This window comes from Belonocnema kinseyi, chromosome 9, assembly GCF_010883055.1.
Source record: "Belonocnema kinseyi isolate 2016_QV_RU_SX_M_011 chromosome 9, B_treatae_v1, whole genome shotgun sequence".
NCBI lineage: Eukaryota > Metazoa > Arthropoda > Insecta > Hymenoptera > Cynipidae > Belonocnema > Belonocnema kinseyi.
The window spans coordinates 7,688,995-7,709,698 of NC_046665.1; the positions used below are offsets into that span (position 1 = coordinate 7,688,995).

The 20,704-nt window shown below is 34.8% G+C and overlaps 2 protein-coding genes across 6 annotated transcripts in view; both read right to left on the reverse strand.

The window, feature by feature from the left end:
• The window catches only part of LOC117180313 (unconventional prefoldin RPB5 interactor-like protein), a 184,721-nt gene that overhangs the window by 101,463 nt on the left and 62,554 nt on the right, over positions 1 to 20,704 (reverse strand). Inside the window, exon 1 of one of the 5 annotated variants that reach the window (XM_033372747.1) lies at positions 4,389 to 4,494. The exons of the other annotated variants lie outside the window; for them this stretch is intronic. The gene's annotated coding sequence lies outside the window, so the exon portion shown is untranslated. Of the gene's footprint in view, positions 1 to 4,388; positions 4,495 to 20,704 lie in introns of those variants that run through there. 5 annotated transcript variants of the gene reach the window in all.
• LOC117180407 (THAP domain-containing protein 10-like) overlaps positions 20,341 to 20,704 on the reverse strand; it is a 31,923-nt gene continuing 31,559 nt past the window's right edge. The window contains exon 5 of the mRNA XM_033372908.1: positions 20,341 to 20,515. Within this exon, the coding sequence (XP_033228799.1) occupies positions 20,499 to 20,515 (17 nt within the window). The 3' untranslated portion in view covers positions 20,341 to 20,498. The remainder of the gene's footprint in view (positions 20,516 to 20,704) is intronic.

A 20,704-nucleotide genomic window follows, 5' to 3' on the forward strand; every position in this document is an offset into this window, starting at 1 on the left:
TTTCGATCGAATACGATCACTTATAAATTGGGCTTATAGCCTCACATATGCTATATAGGGTGTTTTAACGTTATTACGAAACTGCGAAAATACTTAACTTCAGTCAATGATATATCGATGAAAAAAAAGCTATCTTGAATCTGAAAAATGGATTTCAGAGGGCAAGGGTGCTCCTTTGTGATGATTTCGCCCGTTTTTTAAAAAAAAATTATTCAAGATGCTATGTAACCTCAAATATAGCAAAAAACGGTGTTTTTTGCACTTTTAGGTTACAATATCTCGAAAACTGAGGGTGATGGAATTTTTCTGAGGTCGGATTCGGATTCAGCGCAGCAAAAACCTTCGGGTATACTAGGTCTGGTCTCTGGTTCCGGACCTTTGTCAAATTTTGTCGGCCTGTGTAATCTTTCCTTTCTTCATTTAAATTTTGGCACCCTTGTCGATATTTGAAGATATTTAAAGCACTTTGAAGTTTGCTTATATAGATCTTTAGATCATTAATATAAAATAAGTGAGTGATCTTATGCTCGCAATGAATAGTGTCGCCACATAGGCATCCAGAGGAATTTCGTCGTGCGAGAAAGAGGCAGAAGTGTGATGCAAAAAAGCAGTGGGCTCATGTTGTCTTCCTGAAAGACAAAGCATCAATCTCTACATGCTTCTTCCTATTTATGGATGAATCTTTAAGCTTTTAAACAGACAGATGATAAGTCTATGAGTGGGTAAATCGAAAGCTTTCCGGTAGTCAATCTAGCCCATTGCCACTGCGGAATAGGCTTTTTCGACTTTAAATATGAGATGAATATGCGGGCCATGTGCTGGTGTGTAGAAGTAAACTTCTTCCATCATGATTTCTTATACCACGTGGTGCTGCAGCGGAAAATTTCTTCGAACCTCTAAGAGCTTTTTTCACCTCTTCCGCAGTGATCAATAGACATTCTTCCCCAGATGTTGTAAGGTTGTCGGAAAATTCCTTGGAGCGAAAGATATTGCCAGCATCTCATTTTTGTCACAAAACAGGTGGAACGGAGCATCCCCACTCTTATTAGTTTGAAAGTGTGGTATTAAGAAATAGAACCCACGCCAGTTGACATAGGTAGATCGAGATATGTGCCGAACCGATATGTGCCGATACTGTGCGGAAAGTTGAAAATCGAACCGACCTCTTTTTCTAACGTGTGGACATAGAAAAAGAGGTTCGTTTCATTTTCGACATCGAAACAGCATCGGAGTCCCACTGCTATTCTTCCGAAGTCGAGGCAACGCTCGCAAATTTAGCGTTTTTGCGCGGCATTTTAACAAATGATCAATAAAAAATGTCTAAGTTATTCAAAAATAAAACTAAAAAGTCGGAAATAAAATAAGTAATTTTTTTAACGCTTTTATTTAATGCTTACCACATTAAAAACATACTAAAAAGTTAGCGGCCACACTTCAGCCAAACCATATAGCGGCCACATGGGGTAACTTATTTCCCCGCGCCGAGGAAACGAACGCTCAAAGCGCCGCAATCCGTTTTTTCGGTTTCCTATGTAATGAAGTCACATCTAATTCTTGTCTACTACAGGTATATGTCGTTACTTGTATCCATTTCCAAAATTTTAGACCTTTAATTTCATTTTTCTGAGCGTTAGGTACCTAGTCACCCCGTGTGGCCGCTAAAGGTTAAATAATAGCGTTAAATTTTTTTAATTTATTTGTATTCTTCTTCTTGCGTCAGATAACACCCGTATTTTGTCAAAAATATACTGTTTGAACGGTCTACCAGATTTGATGTAGTCAATCATACACTGAACACTGTAAACATTAAGTCTTGTTCATCTAATTATAGCCAAAGCTCTCGCAGCATCATAAACTGAACGATTGATGCTAGTCATGATAAATCTACATTGCAAATTATGAATTTTTTAAACTAATTTTATCAATGCGAAACCAAAAACAAATATCACACTGTTTAGTTATATACAGTAGAACTCGTCGGGTCGGGACGGACTGGGTCTCTACTTTCGATCCGGCAGGTCGCAAAAACCAATTCTAGCAACACCACTTGGTATTGACGTATCTCAGAATGTACAAGGCCCTATCATGATTTGTGGAGAAGATTACGAGTGGGGACTACTTCCCTTCAAAGATTCCCATGCACCAAGATAAGACCTGAACCTGCAATCTCTCCTGTATCAGTCCACAGTGTTCCCACTGAGCTACAGAACAATATACGCATTGAACAATGTTGAGGCGTTTCCGTGGTGACCATTAAAGTGAATTCACTGACTTGAAACTATTGCGCTGTATATTTGCACGTCTAAAAAGATTCAAAATTGAAATAACGTCTTCTTGAATTTACATGCATTGACACACTCCTCCAGTGCATCATTTTCGCACAGCGAGATTTGCGGGGTGTCTTAATCTTTCCAATTCAATGCTTATGAATACTTTCTTCTTGGCTGGGAATTACAACAAGACTAATAAATTTACGCAAATATTTACATGAATTTCCTTTGCTCTTATTTCACACTTTAAATATTAAACTTCAAAAATTAATTCTTACAAAATTATAAATGACCTTATACACATACTATAAGAACATATTAGTTTTGGTATTTTTCTTATTATAACCTGTTTTTAAAAATTAGCCCAGTGAATCTTTAAATTTTGGTGAGTTCTTTTTGCTTAATAACTGCGGGAAACATAGGTCGTTGTTCATAAGCAAAATAAGAGACAAACAATAAAGATTCTAATTGCTACTTTCAAAATGCAACTTAACATTAAAATTAATTCATATTAAACTACATATTTTGATGGCATTTTCTTCTTTAGAATTGTTAGTCATAGTTGCTCTTCTTTTGTAGCATTTTTGTGTTTATTTGTATGCAGCATTATGTTTTCAATTATTTTTACTTTGTCTTAATGCAATTCAATGTAAAAACGAGACTACTGTTTGATTATTTTCATTGTCATTTCCCTTCAGGATCGTAAGAGAACTAGTACTACATACACATACAAGGTCGATGCAGAGGGCTGATGCACACGATCATTCTCGTCATTGACACATCCCGCTCGCCATTAGTTGAGATTCAGCGAATACACAACTTTTCCTGTGTCAAGATTCAAAATCCAGTGCGAATGATTCCGTCCGATTACGAATAATTCTTTAGTCTAAATCAGTGTCTCATTCCGAATGAGTTTACGCAAATCTGAAAGAAGTTTTCATTCCTACTGAATCTGCCTGATATCGATATATAATTCCGAGTGGCATTGAGTAACTTGCGCTATAGTATATTCTTAATGATATAAATTTAAATTATATTATAAAATTCTTGTAATAATTTTAAGTGCCAAAACTAAATAAAGCGAATTTTCTTATAAGAGGAATAATATTAATATATACTATACGAGTTTCCTTTTGAATAACAGAAATCATAATACTTTTTGCAAAAGTACTTACGTCGCACTAGTTTTTATTGGTTTCTAAGTTTTACGTAAAAATTAGGAAAAAGTCGAAAATCGTCAGAGAAGTTCTGACTGTAATATTCATTCATTACTTAATCGCAAGTCGCTAAGTGCTGTAGTGACAAAAAAAACCTAGAACTGTAACACGTTTCGCATCAGTTATTGCGAAATGAAGCTTGAAAAATAGATATGTACTTTCCATGTACTTTTTATATACGCTTCTAGCCGCTGCATGAACAAGCTGCACATGAAGATGAGGAAGCAAAATTAAGACCAACCGCGGAAAGTAGGTACCTTCTGAGAGATAATCGCAGAATTACTTGAGAAATAAGCGGACAAACCCCGTCCGGGTACTATGTATCTTAACGGGACGATCGAGGAAACTGCCGGAGAAGCCACCTTCCGACTTGAGTTTTTAGGTTTAAGCAACTTGTTTCCGATTCGTTTTGCACCAACTTTCGGTTATGAAGTTTTGTTTTGTCATGATTTTTCCGAATTATTCGATTTTGACGTTAGATTTAAGCCTCGTATTTGGAGCATAGGTAACGGTATTTGGCGAACATATCAGGGACAGGAAATCTGTTCAGAAGCAATCTTGCCGTCTGAAGTATCAGATAATAAAAAACGATAATAAGATAAAAACGAATGTAATTTAAAATAATTACGCAATTAAAAATATATCAAAATACAATTAGTTTTTTTTCTTTCTCCTGCTTCTTTTCATCATGGATATCTTTTTTCTTTTTATCCTATACTCGACATTTTAAGCGAATGGGGTCGTTTTCGCATGCCAACCTTTTCGGTAGGTGCCTTCATAAACTCTACCTTTCGTAGTTTATCAAAAGGTTTCATTTTCTTCAATAATAATAAATTTGATTTCACGGAAGGATCCATACTTTTAAACGAAGATACATTTGAGTTTACAAATTTGACTTTACCTTTATCGCCGCTGCTAATATCAGTTTTAAATCTTCTTTTAAGATACGGTTAGCTTGCAACCATCGTGATGAAGTCAAAGTCGTGTGAGCGGTATAGTACCTGAAGTTGACGGTTTTGCCAAAGAAATGTGCTGAATTTGTGTTACAAAAGTTGCGGAAGGTGTGGTTCAAGTGTAAGTTAAAGTCACTGGAGCAACAGTGAGTGTGGATGTATTCGACGATATTTTTTTTAACACAGATTCCTGCAGCCACACTATTTGCGTCCGTGGCGACGGTGTCGGTGGTCGTGGTGGTTCTGGCCGCATCCGGGGTGACGGTGCTTGTGGTGGTCCTAGCTGCGTCCGTAGCGAGGGTGTCCGTGGTGATCCTTGTGGCGCTCGTAGCGACGGTGCTAATGATTGCTATGGCGACGACGATCATGGCGATGATTCTTGCCGATCCTGATGATTCTTGCGATGTTGCGTCTCGTCGTCCTAATGAGACACGTGGTGCCATCGGTGCTCGTGGTTCATCTTCAATCACAAGCTACAAAAAATCAAACAAATTTTTAATAGAATAGTTCCAAGAAGAACAATTTTCTACCAAAGAAACTTTTTTTATCAAATTACGTAGATTTTTAATCGATTGATTGCATTTTAACTAAGAAAGATAGAGGCTTCCGTTTCCGGTACCGATTGTGAAATAACGCTTTTGTGTCAAGTGGTGGTTTTTTGGCATTGGTGAAGGGAATAAGGCTGAGTGGATGCAGAAAGGGCAGATAGTGCGGAGATCAAGTGTAAAGGAAGAACGGTGAGTGAAGGCAAAGGTGTAAAGGGTGACAGTGAGTGGTTTGATGTGAAAATTTGTAGCGTGCAATGTTTTTGAGGATAGGAGTAGGAAAAATAGTTGCTGAGAAAGGGGAGCAAGAGGTAGTTGATTAAGGCAGGAAAAGTCACGGAAGTTTGGGTAAGGTAGGATGTCGACGACGCGAAGTCTACAAACCGGCGCCAGAGGGCAACAGTTACTGGACGATCGCACATAACATCATGCAGTAACGGCAACAAGAGCTGACGTTGCTGAAAGCGTGCGCAGTGGGGAGAAGGGGGGCGTGAATCGCAAGGACAGCAGCGATGAGGAAAGGTCCGAGAAGCCGACCAGGGAGCAGTGAAGGAGAGGATAAAAAAAAAGAGAAGTGCTGGACGATGATTTAGAAAGGGAGAAGGATAATAAGAAAGTTAGGATTAAACGGAAAACACCAAAAAGAGTCAGGGGGTGGGGGATGTTTGAAAAATTGGAAGCTCTCATAAAAGTTTTTAGAGAGGCAACAAGAAAGAGATTGGATGATATAAATAGGGATATGAATAGACAGGGAAACGATGTAAGGGGGGAAGTGACAAAGGTCCGAGAAAAATGGGAAGAATGGGATACACGCTGGAAGGAGGGGAATGACCAGGTTTGGGGTAAACTAGAGAGAATAGAGAATAGACAGAGAGAGGTTAACGAACAGAGAAATAGTGAGACCAAATAGTTAGAAGAACGGGTAAGCAATTTAGAAATTAGAAATGAGCGTATGATGAGAAAACAAACAAATAATGAGGAAATAGTTCAAGTGAATAAAAAGAACGTACAAAGTGAAAATGAAAGATTGAAGAAAAGACTGAGTGAGATTGAAAGACGATTTGAAGGGGAAGAAAGGGCAAAGGGGAAAAATAACTTAGTAGTAAAGGGACTGAAAGTGGAGAGTGAAACAGGCGAAGTGGTAAGTGAGGAGGAGAAAAAGAAAATTATGGAGGAGAAAAAATTATTAAGAGGAAGAAGGGGAAGAACTGAAGAAGATATGACATGGAAGAAGAGGAAAAGGAGATGGAGAATATAGCAGAGGGATTGGGTAGAGCAGAAAAATGCGCACATGGTGTGGATAGAGAGAGACAGGTTATGGAATGGTACTGGGGCGAAGAATTACAAGAATTAAGGGAAAAAGAAAAAGTTTTGAGAAAAGTAGGGTGAAGGGAGACGAAAAAGAGTCTATAGAGAAAACAGAGAAGTCTCCAAACGGCTAAGGGGGAAAAAGTGAGGAAGAAAGAAGAGGGAAGGTAAAAGAGAAACGTGAAACTAGCTTTCTGGAATGTGTCAGCTTTGAAGAAAAAGAATAAATGATTTTGGAGGGATTTAAAAAAGAGGTATGTGATTATGATGAGTGAAATCTGGGCAGATAAGAAGGGGATAAAAAGTCTGTTACCAAAAGGTTATGTGTGGACAATGCAAGAAGCAAGAATAGAACACGTTAAAGGGAGAGCGATGAGAGGCATAGTTTCAGGGATGAGAAAAAAAGTAGCAATAGAAGGGAGAAAAGATGGGGATATGGAGGAAAAGGATGGAACAATGGTAAGAAGGATTATAGTTGGGAAAGTCAAAATAGCGGTGGTTTGTTTATAGAGAAGAAGAGGGGAATAGGAAGGCTGGAGGGTAATAAGGAGGTGGATGGAGACAAAGAAGGAACAATTAGTCTGAATAGAAGAGGAATTAAATGCATGGACTGGCGAACAAGGGGGAGGGATTCGGGCTGAAAAAGGAGGCATATATAAGGAACTCCAAATATAGGGAGACCGGCCGGGAGGAGAGGAAGTTACTAGACGTGATATGAGCAAAAGAATGATTAATATTTAATGGCTACATGAAAGGAGATATGGAAGGGGAGAACACATTCATAGGAAAGGGAGCAACAGTAATAGACTGAATCTTGGCAGAAGAAAGAATGTGGCATATGATAGGGAGTGTGAAGGTTGCGAATGAGATAGACTCTGAGTACTTCCCGGTCATAGCTACACTAAAAGGAGCCGTCAATAAGCGCGGCAGAGGGAGAAAGGAACACGAAAATGGGAGTCTGGGGGGTAGATAAATTAAAACAGTTTAAACAAAAGACGGAAAACGAGAAAGTTAGGTATGATAAATAGAAGGGTGTAGACTCTTTAATTGAAAGGTTGAAGGGGTCCATTCAGAAGGTAAAGAATGAGTTGGGTACTAAAGAAGAAAGATTAGGTGTAAAGAGAGGCTGGTGAGACAAGGAATTCTGGGAGAGTAAAGAGAGAATGGAAGAGTGTGTAAGAAAATGGAGAAAAGGTAAATTCAAAATGGGAGGAAGAAAGGAGAAAAATGAGAAGAGTTTGCAATATACGAGAAAGGGCTATACAGTATCAGGACATAGAGTTAGAGCTATTAGTAAAACAATGTTAAGTGATATGCTTTTGATACAATGTCAGTGACGAAAAAATAACTTTATCAATTAAGTTCTATTTGTGTATCTTTTTGCTGTATAGGTGTTTTTTTGTTGGTTCGAAATACAATAAGTTTTTTAATATTATGAAATTAAAAATATACAGTGAAATCTAATTATTTGTGAATAATTGCAAATAATTCATAATAAAACATAAAGAATTAATTAAAGAATTATGTAAAGCAAAAATATCACGAACAGTTCAAATAGTGGTATATAAAATAGCTTTAAGTTACCCGTAATTTCTCTAATCTTATCAGTTTTCCACCTTTTTCATTAATAAAGAATAAAAATATATTTCTATATAATTACTAACCTTAGCAATTGCCAATTTTGGAAAACGACTGATTTTTAGAAGTCTAAGGGCATTATGTGGTAAATTTGAAATCGGAGACTTTCCTGTATTTTCATTTTAAATTCTTGTTACTGAGGGGTACTCGTTTATTGCTATTGTTAATTTTCAAATGTTTTGTGGTTGTGAGATTGTTTATTTTTTTTACAGAAGATTTATAAAAGGAAGAAAGTTTTTGAATGTCTGTTAGAGATTACAGTCGGTTTGAGGAAATTCAAAATGATCAAATTTTAAGGAATTTAATTTTAATATGCTGCATTCGGTTCATTACATAAGGACGAGACGATTAAAAAATGTAGAAGAAAATCGGTTAATCCGTTCAATTTCTGAATATACCTTTTTTCTCTCTTCTCCGATAGTACGGAAAAAGTACTGAAAAAAAATGCTGCGTCCAGAATTGGAAACTGTTGAATCAGAAAAGTATGGAATTTCCATTTATTTTATTTTTATTTTCTTATTTATTTCATTTTTTTATTTTCATTTCATTATTTTAATTTCATGGAGAAATAATGAAAATAAAGTAGACCGAGAAAATAATGAGAATGCATTAGCTCAAGAAATAAGAGAAGAGGAAGATAATGAACAAGCACTGATGACTCATGAATGTACAGAGAGTCAAACAGTCGAAAAAAATAACGAAAGACAAAAAGTCGATAGAAATTTTGAATCAATAATGGTTAGGAGAGAATTAGATTGAGGCTAACAAATAGAAACAAAACAAAACGTGCAATTCCGAAAACGACACAAACATAAACGCGGACAGAAAGTACACCAAACGCACACTGGCACAACCGACCTATACACATAAATATAGTTGTCTTACTATCTTCCAATACCGAAAACACGTTTGGAAATTGGAGAATGGAAGACGAAAATGCTACGAATCTAGAAAATAGCGATATAGAAACGAAAAAGATAGATAGAGAAATAGAAAGTAAAAGAAAAGAACTCAAAAATTTAGAAAGAGAAAAAGAACGAATAGAATTAAGTCGGTTAGAACGCGGAGAAACTCTGAGAAAAGAGAAACAAAGAATAGACAGAGAAAGAGCAGAGAGAGCAAGAATAGGCCGCGAAAAATTTCGAATAAAAATAGAAAGACAAGAAAAATAAAACGCGAAAATTAGTGATAAAACGTTCGAAATTGATTCTTTTATACATAATAATAATGAATTTTGGAATGAAGCTCAAGAATGAATATATTTTGAAGAAAAGAAAAGCGACAGAATTAAAATTAAAGAACTATCAGACGAGATTGAAAATTTAAATGATAAAATGAATACAATTTTAAATTCAAGCCAAAATTTATTTAGCCAAAGTAGTAAGTCGAGGAATGTGCAAAATACAGTTCATTTGGAAGAAACAGAATTAAATTTTAATGAGCAAAGGCACTCGTTAGCAGGTGCACGGAGCATAATAACAATAAATAGGGGTAGCGTTTAAGGCGACGAATACTCATTACCGAGACCAGTACACAGGCAATCCATTATACGAAAATCGAATTTCCCTCAATACGCAAGAGAAATGCCATGTAGAATGGGTAGGAGTAGGGGGACCGATACGGAAAGAGAAGAGATGAATGAAAATAATATGTATGAAATTCTAGAAACTCTCTTTCCATTCGGAATGTTACAAACGCCTTTCCAAATAATGTCAAATTGGCCCATTAAATTGAAAAACAACTCAGAAATTAGTCCAACTTATTTTCTAAATAATATAATAAGATTTGAAAGAGGATCTAAAATTAACGAAAGGGACATTTTAGAAAATTTAGATGCTTCTTTCGAAGAAGCATTAGGTTGGTTTCCAGTCAATAAAAATAATTGTCAACATTTAGATCAATTTATTGAATATTTTAAAGAAACTTATTTAAATGAGAGATATACAGAAATAATCCAAAATAAAATAAAATTTTTTAACCAGAAAAAAGATAAAGACATTCACGCGTTCGTGACAGAAATTCAATCACTTTTCCAAAAATAATGCCATGTGCAAGTCAAGAATGGCAATTCAAAAAGACTTATGAAAATCGAAGAATTAAATATAAGATTTATATTTCGAGAAATGCTTTTTCAAATTTTTCAGAATTAGAAATCTTAGGGCGAGAATAGGAAATAGAATTGGCAAAATCTAAAATTAGAGGTCAACAACGTAGCACTTTAGATAAAGATAACAGTAAAATTGAGAAAAATAAAAAAGATACAGAAAATAATCAGAGCCAAAGTAATATTAAAAACTACAATCAAAATAGAGATCAAAAACAAAATTTTGATCAGAATCAACAAAAACAATTTAGGCCGAGGTATCTAAACCAACAAAACATGCGAAAATACAAACCAAGTTTTCCAAATGGAAATTCAAAATTTTTTATCCAAGATTTCAAAATAATAATTCAAATTATATAAATAATCAAAGATACCCAGAAAATCAGAGGTTCATGCATAATAATAGTCATTTTAAAAATCAAAACACAGCTGGCCAAGCATTTTCATATGCAATGAATCAGCTGTTAGGGAACACACAGACACAACAAACGAATAATTCTCCGCAAATACCAGCGCTTTTATATAATGCGGAAGAAAATAATAGTAGGGGTAATAAAAAAGGAGAAACGAGTCCAAGTGCACAGGATTTCGTTGATCCAAATTTAGTTAACCGAAATTTTAATTATAGACCACGAGAACCCTTAACATGCTACAATTGCGGGAAAATAGGCCATTTTCGACTTGATTTTTGGTATAGTTTATATCAGGGAAATGCAAAAGGTCGCTATTAAAGGCGGAAAAGAGCAGACAAAATCAGGGACCGCCTACTTGACACAGACACAAACGGCTCGGACGAAACAAGATTTCACCTTTTATAGATTTTAATGATCATAAATTTAGAGTGTTAGTTAATACCGGTGCAACTCACTCATATATAGGTGAAAAATTTATAAAAACAATTAAAGACTTGGATTACGGAATTTAAAAACCAATAAATGACACATTAATGGCAGCTGGTGGAAAAAAATTAAAAATTACAGGAAAAGTCTTAATCCCAATCAAAATAGGTAATACGGAAAATATGTATTATATTATTCAGGCTAGTAGCAAATTTAAGATCGATAGGAATAATAGGAACCGATACGATAGAAAGATTAGGTTTAAAAATAGGTTATGAGAAAAAAATTTGGTGGTTACCATAATTGCCAAATATTAAATATGCGATTAAATCAAAATTAATTAAATGCAGGAGCCAATAACGAAAGAAACGTAAGAGAATAAGAATAGAGAAAGTGATAACAGTACATTAAAATTCGGATCCACGATTAGCCTTTGAAACAATATGCGAAAGAAAGAGACAGATTTTCTACCGTCTCTTCGCCTGTTTCGCCACACACCCTACCTCAACCCCTCCGTGCAGGTGATGCACTAGGCTCAATCCCGCCAGCACCTCAGCCGGCACATAGTACACGGGGGCATGTTGCCTCACACCCAAAACCCTACAAGGCGAGCGACGCAACACTGGAATGTGCCAGCGTGGGCGTCCAGAGATTACATAAGCAGGCTAGTCATAACAGTGAGAAGAGAAGAGAACCACATATTTTATGGATTACCAACTATGGAAGAGATTAGAAACGGATTAAAGGAGAAAAAACAAAAAGAAGAGGAGGGAATGCGGAGACAAAATGAAGAAGAAACGAGAAACTTAGAAGAAATATTTAAAAAATTAAAATCGAACAAGAAAAAGAAGAAAGAGAAACAAAAGAAATGAAAAAATTATTAAAACTAAGGCAAGTGAAATATATTCAGGAAGCAACAAGGGAAAGGAGAGAAGAAAAGCTAGAGAAAGAGAGATTAAGAAGAAAGAGAGGACGAAGTAAGAAGAAGGAAGGAAATAAAAAAAGCTCAGAAGGCCGAAGAGAACAAAAAAGAGCTACAGCCTATCCAAGAAGAGAAGGAAAGCTCGTCGTTGGATTGGGACACGGACGTGTGAAAATAAAATAAAACCCACCTTACTTTTCCACATACACCACAGAAAAATTTATTTTTGGCCTTTTACAAACACAACAGAGAAAATAGTTTTACTCTTTATACACATCACAGATATAAATAATTTTTAGAATTTAAGTTAATAATTTGATTTAATTTTGAACTAAAGAGATAGCTTTTACAATAATACAAACACCGAAAATTGGAAAACTTTGAAAGAACAAATATATTTCAAAAAAAGACTCGAGATTTTAATTTTTTTTAAGGAAATAGGAAAGAGCATAATTAAAAAGAGGACAAATATAGAAAATAATACGGAAGACGAGGAAAAAAAGCAATGGGGTGAAAGAAGAAGATAGGAAAGTAGCGAGGTCATGCTTACCGAATAAACAACGTTCCAGGCAGAGGGGGGTGGGGGGTTGTAACAAAATTACAAGAATCCCGCAAACACACGGCTATGCGGGCCCAGGAGGAGGAGCGGGGAACAACACACCCAGTCCTTATTACCGCAATCTACTACGTCCACTACGACTGTCTATCTGATGACTTTATGCTATTTTGCTTTGCATATTTGCAAGAACTATTATTTATTTAAACAATTTTAATTTAAAAATTAAGAGTTTGCTCTTGTTTCTACCAGTCAATTTGTTTACTGAGTCACTTATGAATGTCTATCTGATGACTATGTGCTATGTTGCTTTGCAAATTTACAAGAACTATTATTTATTTAAACAGTTTCAATTTAAAACTTAAGAGTTTGCCCTTTTTTCTACAAGTCAATTTGTTTATGGAGCCAACTCAGAATATCTATCCGATACTTTTGTTCTATGTTGCGTTAAAATTTTTTTACGAACTATTAATTATTTAAATAATTTCAATTGAAAAATTAAGAGTTTGCCCTTTTTTTTACAAGTCAATTTGTTAACGGAGTCAACTGAATATGTCTTTTCGAAGCCTCTGTTCTATGTTACTTTGCAAATTTACCAGAACTATTAATTATTTAAATAATTTTCATCCAAAAATTAATAGTTTGCTCTTGTTTCTACAAGTCAATTTATTTACGGAATTAACTATGAATGTCTATCTGATGACTGCGTTCTATATTTCTTTGCAAATTCACAAGAACTATTATTTATTTCAACAATTTTAATTTGCACATTTTTTGCTTTGCAAATTTACAAGAACTATTAATTATTTCAACTATTTTAATAAAAAATTAATGGTGACCTTTTTTCTACGAGTCAATTTGTTTACGCAGTCAACTTTGAAAGTCTATCCGATGGCTCTGTTCTGTGTTGATTTGCAAATCCACAAAAACTATTAACTTTTCAAACAATTTCTATTAAAAAATTAAGAGTTTGCTCTTGTTTCTACCAGTCACTTTGAATATGGAGTCAACTATGAATGTCTATCCGATGACTCTGTGCTGTGTTATTTTGCAAATTTCCAAGAACTATTAGATATTTAAATAATTATAAATAGAAAAATTAAGAGTTTGCCTTTCTTTCTACAAGTCAAATTGTTTATGGAGTCAACTGAAAATGTCTACCCGAAGCTTCTGTTCTATGTTGCTTTATAAATCCACAAGAAGTATTATTTATTTAAGCAATTTTAATTTAAAAATTAAGAGTTTGCTCTTGTTTCTACCAGTCAAATCGATTACGGAGTCAACTGTGAATGTCTATCCGATGACTGTTCTGTGTTTATTTGGAAATTTACAAGAACTATTAACTTTTTAAACAATTTCTATTAAAAAATTAAGACTTTGCTCTTGTTTCTACCAGTCAATTTTATTACAGAATCAACTATGAAGTCTATCCGATGACTCTGTTCTGTATTGATTTGCAAATTTATAAGAACTATTCACTTTTTAAACAATTTCTATTAAAAAATTAAGAGATTGCTCTTGTTTCTTCCAGTCAATTTTATTACGGAATCAACTATGAATGTCTATCCCATGACTGTGTTCTGTGTTGCTTTACAAATTTACAAGAACTATTGATTATTTAAATAATTTTAAATAGAAAAATTAAGAGTTTGCCCTTCTTTCTACAAATCAAATTGTTTATGGAGTCAACTAAGAATTTCTATCCGATGACTCTGTTTTGTGTTGATTTGCAAATTTACAAGAACTATTCACTTTTTAAAACAATTGCTATTAAAAAATTAAGAGTTTGCCCTTTTTTCTACAAGTTAATTTGTTTACGGGGTTAACTATGAATTGTAAAATGATTTGATGAAACAAATCAATCCTTTCTTCGACTGTTGATATTTATTGATTTCAAATCGTAGATTTCAAATTATTTAAGTCTTATGGTCCAATCGTAAATCGAAAATAAATATGAGTCAAAAAAACATGTTCTTCGAAGCTCAGATATTTATTTAATAGAAAAACTCCTTTTAAACTTCCTGACGTTTCGGTACACATGCGTACCTTTTTCAAAGGTTCTTAACCTGAGTTGATGATGGTTTAAAATTGTCAAACAGATCAAATTTCAGTCAAAAAAAATACTGAGACTTCAATCGATTAGACTACATTTTTTAAAATATAGTACGAGAAAACAAATTAACGTAGGTTAGGACGGACGAACAGAAATTTTTTTCTGAGTTCTGAGTTAAGAGTTGGCCCTTCTTTCTACAAGTCAAATTGTTTATGAAGTCAACTAAGAATGTCTACCCGATGCCTCTGTTTTATGTTGCTTTGCAAATTCACAAGAAATATTATTTATTTAAACAATTTTAATTTAAAAATTAAGAGTTTGCTCTTGTTTCTACCAGTCAATTTGATTACGGAGTCAACTATGAATGTCTATCCGATGACTCCGTTCTGTGTTGCTTTGGAAATTTACAATAACTGCTAATTATTTTAAAAATTTTAATTAAAAAATTAATGGTGACCTTTTTCTTCGAGTCAATTTGTTTACGGAGTCAACTATGAATGTCTGTCCGATGACTGTTTTCTATATTGCTTTTCAAATTTACCAAAACTATTAATTTTGTGAACAATTTCAATTTAAAAATTAAGAGTTTGCCCTTTTTCTACAAGTCAATTTGTTTACGGAGCAAACTGAGAATGTCTATCCGATAACTCTTTTCTATATTGCGTTTCAAATTTAGAAAAGCTATTATTTATTTAAACAATTTCAATTTAAAAATTAAGATTTTCACCTTGTTTCTGCGAATAGGCTCAATTTTTTTAAAGAATTAGCAAAAATATATTTCTGATGATTTTGTTTTGATGATTCTTTTACAAATTTACAAGAATATTAATTATTTAAATCCATTTGATGACTCCTTTGTATGTTTTTTTTGTAAATGAGAAGCATTAATTATTTAAAGAATTTAGATAAAAATGAAGATTTTGGTTTTCTTGCTACGGCTCAATTTTGTTTACGGAATCCACTAACAATGCTTGTATGTATTTAATCTCTCCCTTTTACGGGTTTGAGGCCCTCCGCTCCCTGTACATATATTTACAATTCCATCCTTAATCTAACTTAACTACTACTTATATTCTACTCTTTCGCATTACGCCGTTTGGCTCTGCCCTACTCCCTTGCTTTCCCTTACTTCTTCCAATTTCTTCATCCACATCACTCCCTGTCGATCCATCTTATACACTCATCCACACTCAACTGTCCCTCTTCCTCCCCTGTACATCTCTCTAATACATGTGCCCAAGACTCCATTTCACATCCACATACTCTGCATAAATTCTCCTCTTCATCCATCCAATTTCTGCATGCTCTCCCCCTAAAAGAACCTTAAAATAATCCGTCCATTCCTCCATTTCTATTTCTATTTCGTTAACGCCCTTCCTTTCCCCTCTATCCCTATTTATCACATCCCACACCCTACCTTCTTTGATCGCTTTTTCTACCTCTGCTTTATATTCTTCCTTTCCCCTTTGTCTTTTTTTTCCAGCATCCTCTCATGTTCTTTTTTCCTCCTTTTATACTCCTCCTTCTCCATTTGCCCTCCTCTCCATTTTCTCACACACTCTTTTAACGAGTCTTTCTTTCGCACGCTTTTTCCTTTTTCCATCTGCCGCGCTTACTGAAGCCTCTTCGTACTGTAATTATGACCAGGAAGTGCTCAGAGCCTATCTCATTTTCAACCTTTGCACTCCCTACCATATGCCACATTCTTTCTTCAGCCAAGATTCAGTCTATTGCTGTTGCTCACTTTCCTATAAATGTGATCTCCCCTTCCTCATCTCCTTTCATATTGCCATTGAATATAAACCATCCTGTTTCTCATCATGTCTAGTAACTTCCTCCCCTCCCTGCCCGTCTCTCTATGTTTGGCGTTCCTTATAAATGCCTCCTTTTCTTCATCCCATAACCCTCCCCCTTGTTCGCCAGTCCATGCATTTAAGTCCCCTCCTATTAAAACCAATTCTTCCTTCTTTTCCTCCATCCACCTCCTTATTACTCTCCAGCCTTCCTCTTCCCCTCTTCTTATGTATACACACACCACCGCTATTTCTATTTTCCCCATTATAATTTTTCTTATCGTTGTTCCATCCTTTTCTTCCATGTCCCCATCTTTTCTCCATTTTACTGTTAATTCTTTTTTCACCCCTGGCACCATGCCGCCCATCCCTCTTCCTTTAACGTGTTCTTCTCTTACTTCTTGCATTGTCCACACATAACCTTTCGGTAACAGCTTCTTTATTCCCTTCCAGTCCCCTTCCATTCTTCTTTCCTCGTCACTTTGTTTCCCCTTTGCCGTTTGGAATCCCCTCTGATTTATTTCAAGATTCTTTTTCGTCTCCCTTCCCCCTACCTTTCTCCAGACTTTTTCCTTTTTTCCTTAATTCTTCTAATTCTTCATCCCAGCACCATTCCTCCCCATTTATCCATAACCTGTCTCTCCCTATCCACACCATATGGCCCCTTTATCTCCCTACCCAAGCCCTCTGCTCTATTTGCCATCTCCTTTTCCTCGACCTCCATGTCAGATCTTCTTCAATTCTTTCCCTTCTTCCTCTCAAAAATTTTTTTCCCTCCATAATTTTCTTTCTCTCCTCCTCACTCCCCACTTCTCTTGAAACATTCCTTCTTTTCCTTCCTTTGTCCCTCCTATTCTCTTGACTCCCTCTACCCTGACGTGCACTCTAATGTCTCGCAAAAGATTTTTTATTTCCACTTCTCCTGTTTCACTCTTCACTTTTAATCCCTTAAGTACTATGTTATTTTTCCTCTTTGTCCTTTCTTCCCCTTCTAATCCTCTTTCAATCTTACTGAGTCTTTTCTTCAATCTTTCATTCTCACTTCGGACGTTCTTTTCATTCCCTTTAACTATTTCCTCATTCCCTGTTTTTCCCCCATATGCTCATTTCTAATTTCTAGACTGCATACCCGTTCTTCCAACATCCCCCCATTCCCCATGGACCCTATCTCTCTCTCTGGTGTTTTCTGTTTAATTCTAACTCTCTTGTTATCCTGGTCCCTTTCTACCTCATCTTCCCCAGCCAATCTTTTCCTTTTTTCCTCCCCTTCACTGCTAGTCGCGCTTGCCTTTTTTTGCCATTCGTCCAGACTTCTGTTCGAACACGCGTCCACTACCGTCCCCACCCGGGTCGACTTCTCGGCACTTTCATCACCGCTGCTGTCACTGCGATCAACGTCAACCATCCCCCCACTTTCAATACTTTCAGAAACGTCAGCTGTTGCAGCCACTAAGGTTTTCTGCTCTGTGCGATCGTCCAGTAACTTTTGCCCTCTGGCTCCAGTTTGTGGAATTCGCGTCGTTGGCATCCTACCTTACCCAAAGCTCCGTGACGTTTCCCGCCTTTATCACCTACCTCTTGCTCCCCTGACCAAGCAACTATTTTTTCACTCCTAACCTCAAAAACTTCACACGCTCCAAATTTTCACTTCAAACCACTCACTTTCTCCCTTCACACCTTTGCCTTCACTCACCCTTCTTACCTTACACTCGATCTCCGCACTTTCTGCCTTTTCTGCATTCACTCACCCTTATTTCCTTCACCAAAGCCAAAAATACACCACTTGACAAAAAAGAGTTCTTTCGCGATCGGTACCGGAAACGAAAGCCACTCTTTTCTATGTTGCTTTGTAACTTTACAAGAAGTAATGATTATGTAAACAATTTCAATTTAAAAATTAAGAGCTTCCCCTTTTTTCTACAATTCAAATTTTTTACATTCTCAACCATGAATGTCTATCCGATTACTCTTTTCTATGTTGGTATGCAAACTTACAAGAACTATTAATTATTTAAGGAATAAAAATAAAAGGTTATTAAAGTAAAAATGAATATCGTGGTATTTTATTGAAAATTCAACTATTTTGCTAAAAACTTTGTATTTGTTGTTGTAAATTTATTTGGTTTCAAAATTTAATTATTTGTTTTCAAATTAAACTTTAAGTCTGAAAATTTTGATATTTTGTTGAGACTTTTTTTTTGAGGTTAATAATACTATTTTTCTACTGTTGTAAAATTTCCTTGTTTGTTGCAAATTCGATTTTTTCTTTATTTAAAATTAAATTGTTTGAACTCGATATTTCACTATCCCATTTTTTGTTAAAAATGAAACTTTTTTACTTAGTTAATTTCTTTTTTGGAAAATGAACTATTTTTTTTAAATTCCTTTTATCAAAAAATTCAACTAGTCTATTTTTGGTTCCATAGTTTTTGCTTTAAATTAAAATTCGTTTTTAAAGTTGAAAATTGATCAATATTGTTGATTTTTTTTTCGAAAAATTATAGTTTTAGTTGCAGATTCATCTTCTTTGGTAGAAAATTATTAATCATTTAAACAGTTTAAATTTAAAAATTAGGATTTTGCCCTTTTTCTACAAGTCAATTTGTTTACGAAGTCAACTAAGAATGTCTATCCGATGACTCTGTTTTATATTGCTTTTCAAATTTACAAAAACTATTAATTATTTAAACAATTTCGATTTAAAAAATTAGGAGTTTGCCCTTTTTTCCACAAGTCAATTTGTTTACTGAGTCAACTAATAATGTCTATCTTGTCTATCTTCTATTTTAGTTAAAAATTCATCTATATGGCTGAAATTTTATGTGTTTTGTCGAAAATTAAACTATTTTGCTGAAAACTTTTTATTTGTTGTCGTACATTTATTTTTTAAACTATTAATATGACCGTTTTTCGTTGAAAATTAATCCCATTAAGTCCCATTTTTTGTTAAAAATAATACTTTTTTACTTGAAAGTTAATTTCTTTTTTTGAAAATTTAACTATTTTGTTGAAAATTCCATTTTTTATTTAAAAATTTAACCTGTCCATTTTTTATTTAAAACTTTTTGCTTTAACTTAAACTTCCTTTCTAGAGTAAAAAATTGAGCTATTTTGTTAAAGTTTTTTTTTACTATATTTTTAGTTGAAAATTAATCTTTTTTGATAAAAAATTATTTTTCTTGTTTGAAAATTCACCTATATTATTCAAAAATTCATGTCTTTGGTTGAAAATTCGTATTTTTTCGGGTTCAAAATTAATATTTTCAACTAGAAACTTAAGTATAAACTAAAATTTTCAGTTAAAAATGTATTTATAGTTATTTTAGGCCCTGAAATCTTGTCTCCTATATATATATTTACATACCGTAAATGATATTTTCCTCTTCGCAATGAATCTGATGATTCTATGGTAATTCAATATTCTAAAACCAAAATAAATTTGAGGAGCAGCTGATTAGATAGTCTTTCGTGAAATCGAAAGAGCTCGGTTTCGTGTTCGCGCATTTTCGACTTTGCACGAAGCTGGCCTTCGGAACAGAAAAGTGGGAGAAACCTTCTCCCTTCATTCTTGTGTCGTTTTAACTCTCGCCAATTCTTAGGTCGTTTTTGCGCTCACGTCTTTTCACTTCGTTTTTGCGTAAGTATTTTTTTTTTAGTTCGCCTTCGCTATTAGGCTATCAATTATTATAGTATGAGACTGCTCAAATTTCAGTTATAATCTTAGGATCGGAATATTGGATTTCAAATGAGCGCACATGTGCAAATTTAAATTCCCCCACACTAGCAGGTGCTGCACTCCTTGTCTGACCTATAAGTGTTTTAACAACTGATGGTAACTGAACAATGGAAACTAATCGATGCCGCCATCTGTCGGCATCAGCTAAAACTACGCAGTAGTCTCCCAGAACTGTCCTTGAATAACTAATAACATACATCACACGTTTCCATTAGTATTGTAATCTTTACTAATAGGATCGTGCTCTGCAGAGAGATCGTCGGAATCGGAATCCAGAGCCAATAATGGATCCATTTCATACTTCAGAAATAAATAAATACATAAATAAAAAGACAATAATTAAAAATTTACCTTCTTCCCACATTTATATTTAAAAAAATATTTTTTAATTTTTACTTACTCCTAAATCGTCATTCAAATTGCCATCAGCAGCTCTCTCCTCGCAGTCACGATACAGAAGCTCATGAAATTCGCCTATGACAGTTACTTTCATCCCAGTTACTCGGTCTAACATATTTCAATGTCCGTGGCCCATTGACAAATTTGTATTGCCTAGTGGACGTCTCAGAACACCTGCGATTCTGGGTACCCAAACCAAGTGGTAAACAAAAGGAACCCGATGCTGTCCATATACGAGGTGTGCTCAAAAAATAAGGTGACTTTATGGCTTTCTCAAAAAATATTCATTTATTCCTCAATATTTATGTTGTCCCCTTTAAAGTAATCCCCCTCAGATATAATACACTTGTGCCAACGCTTTTTCCAATCAT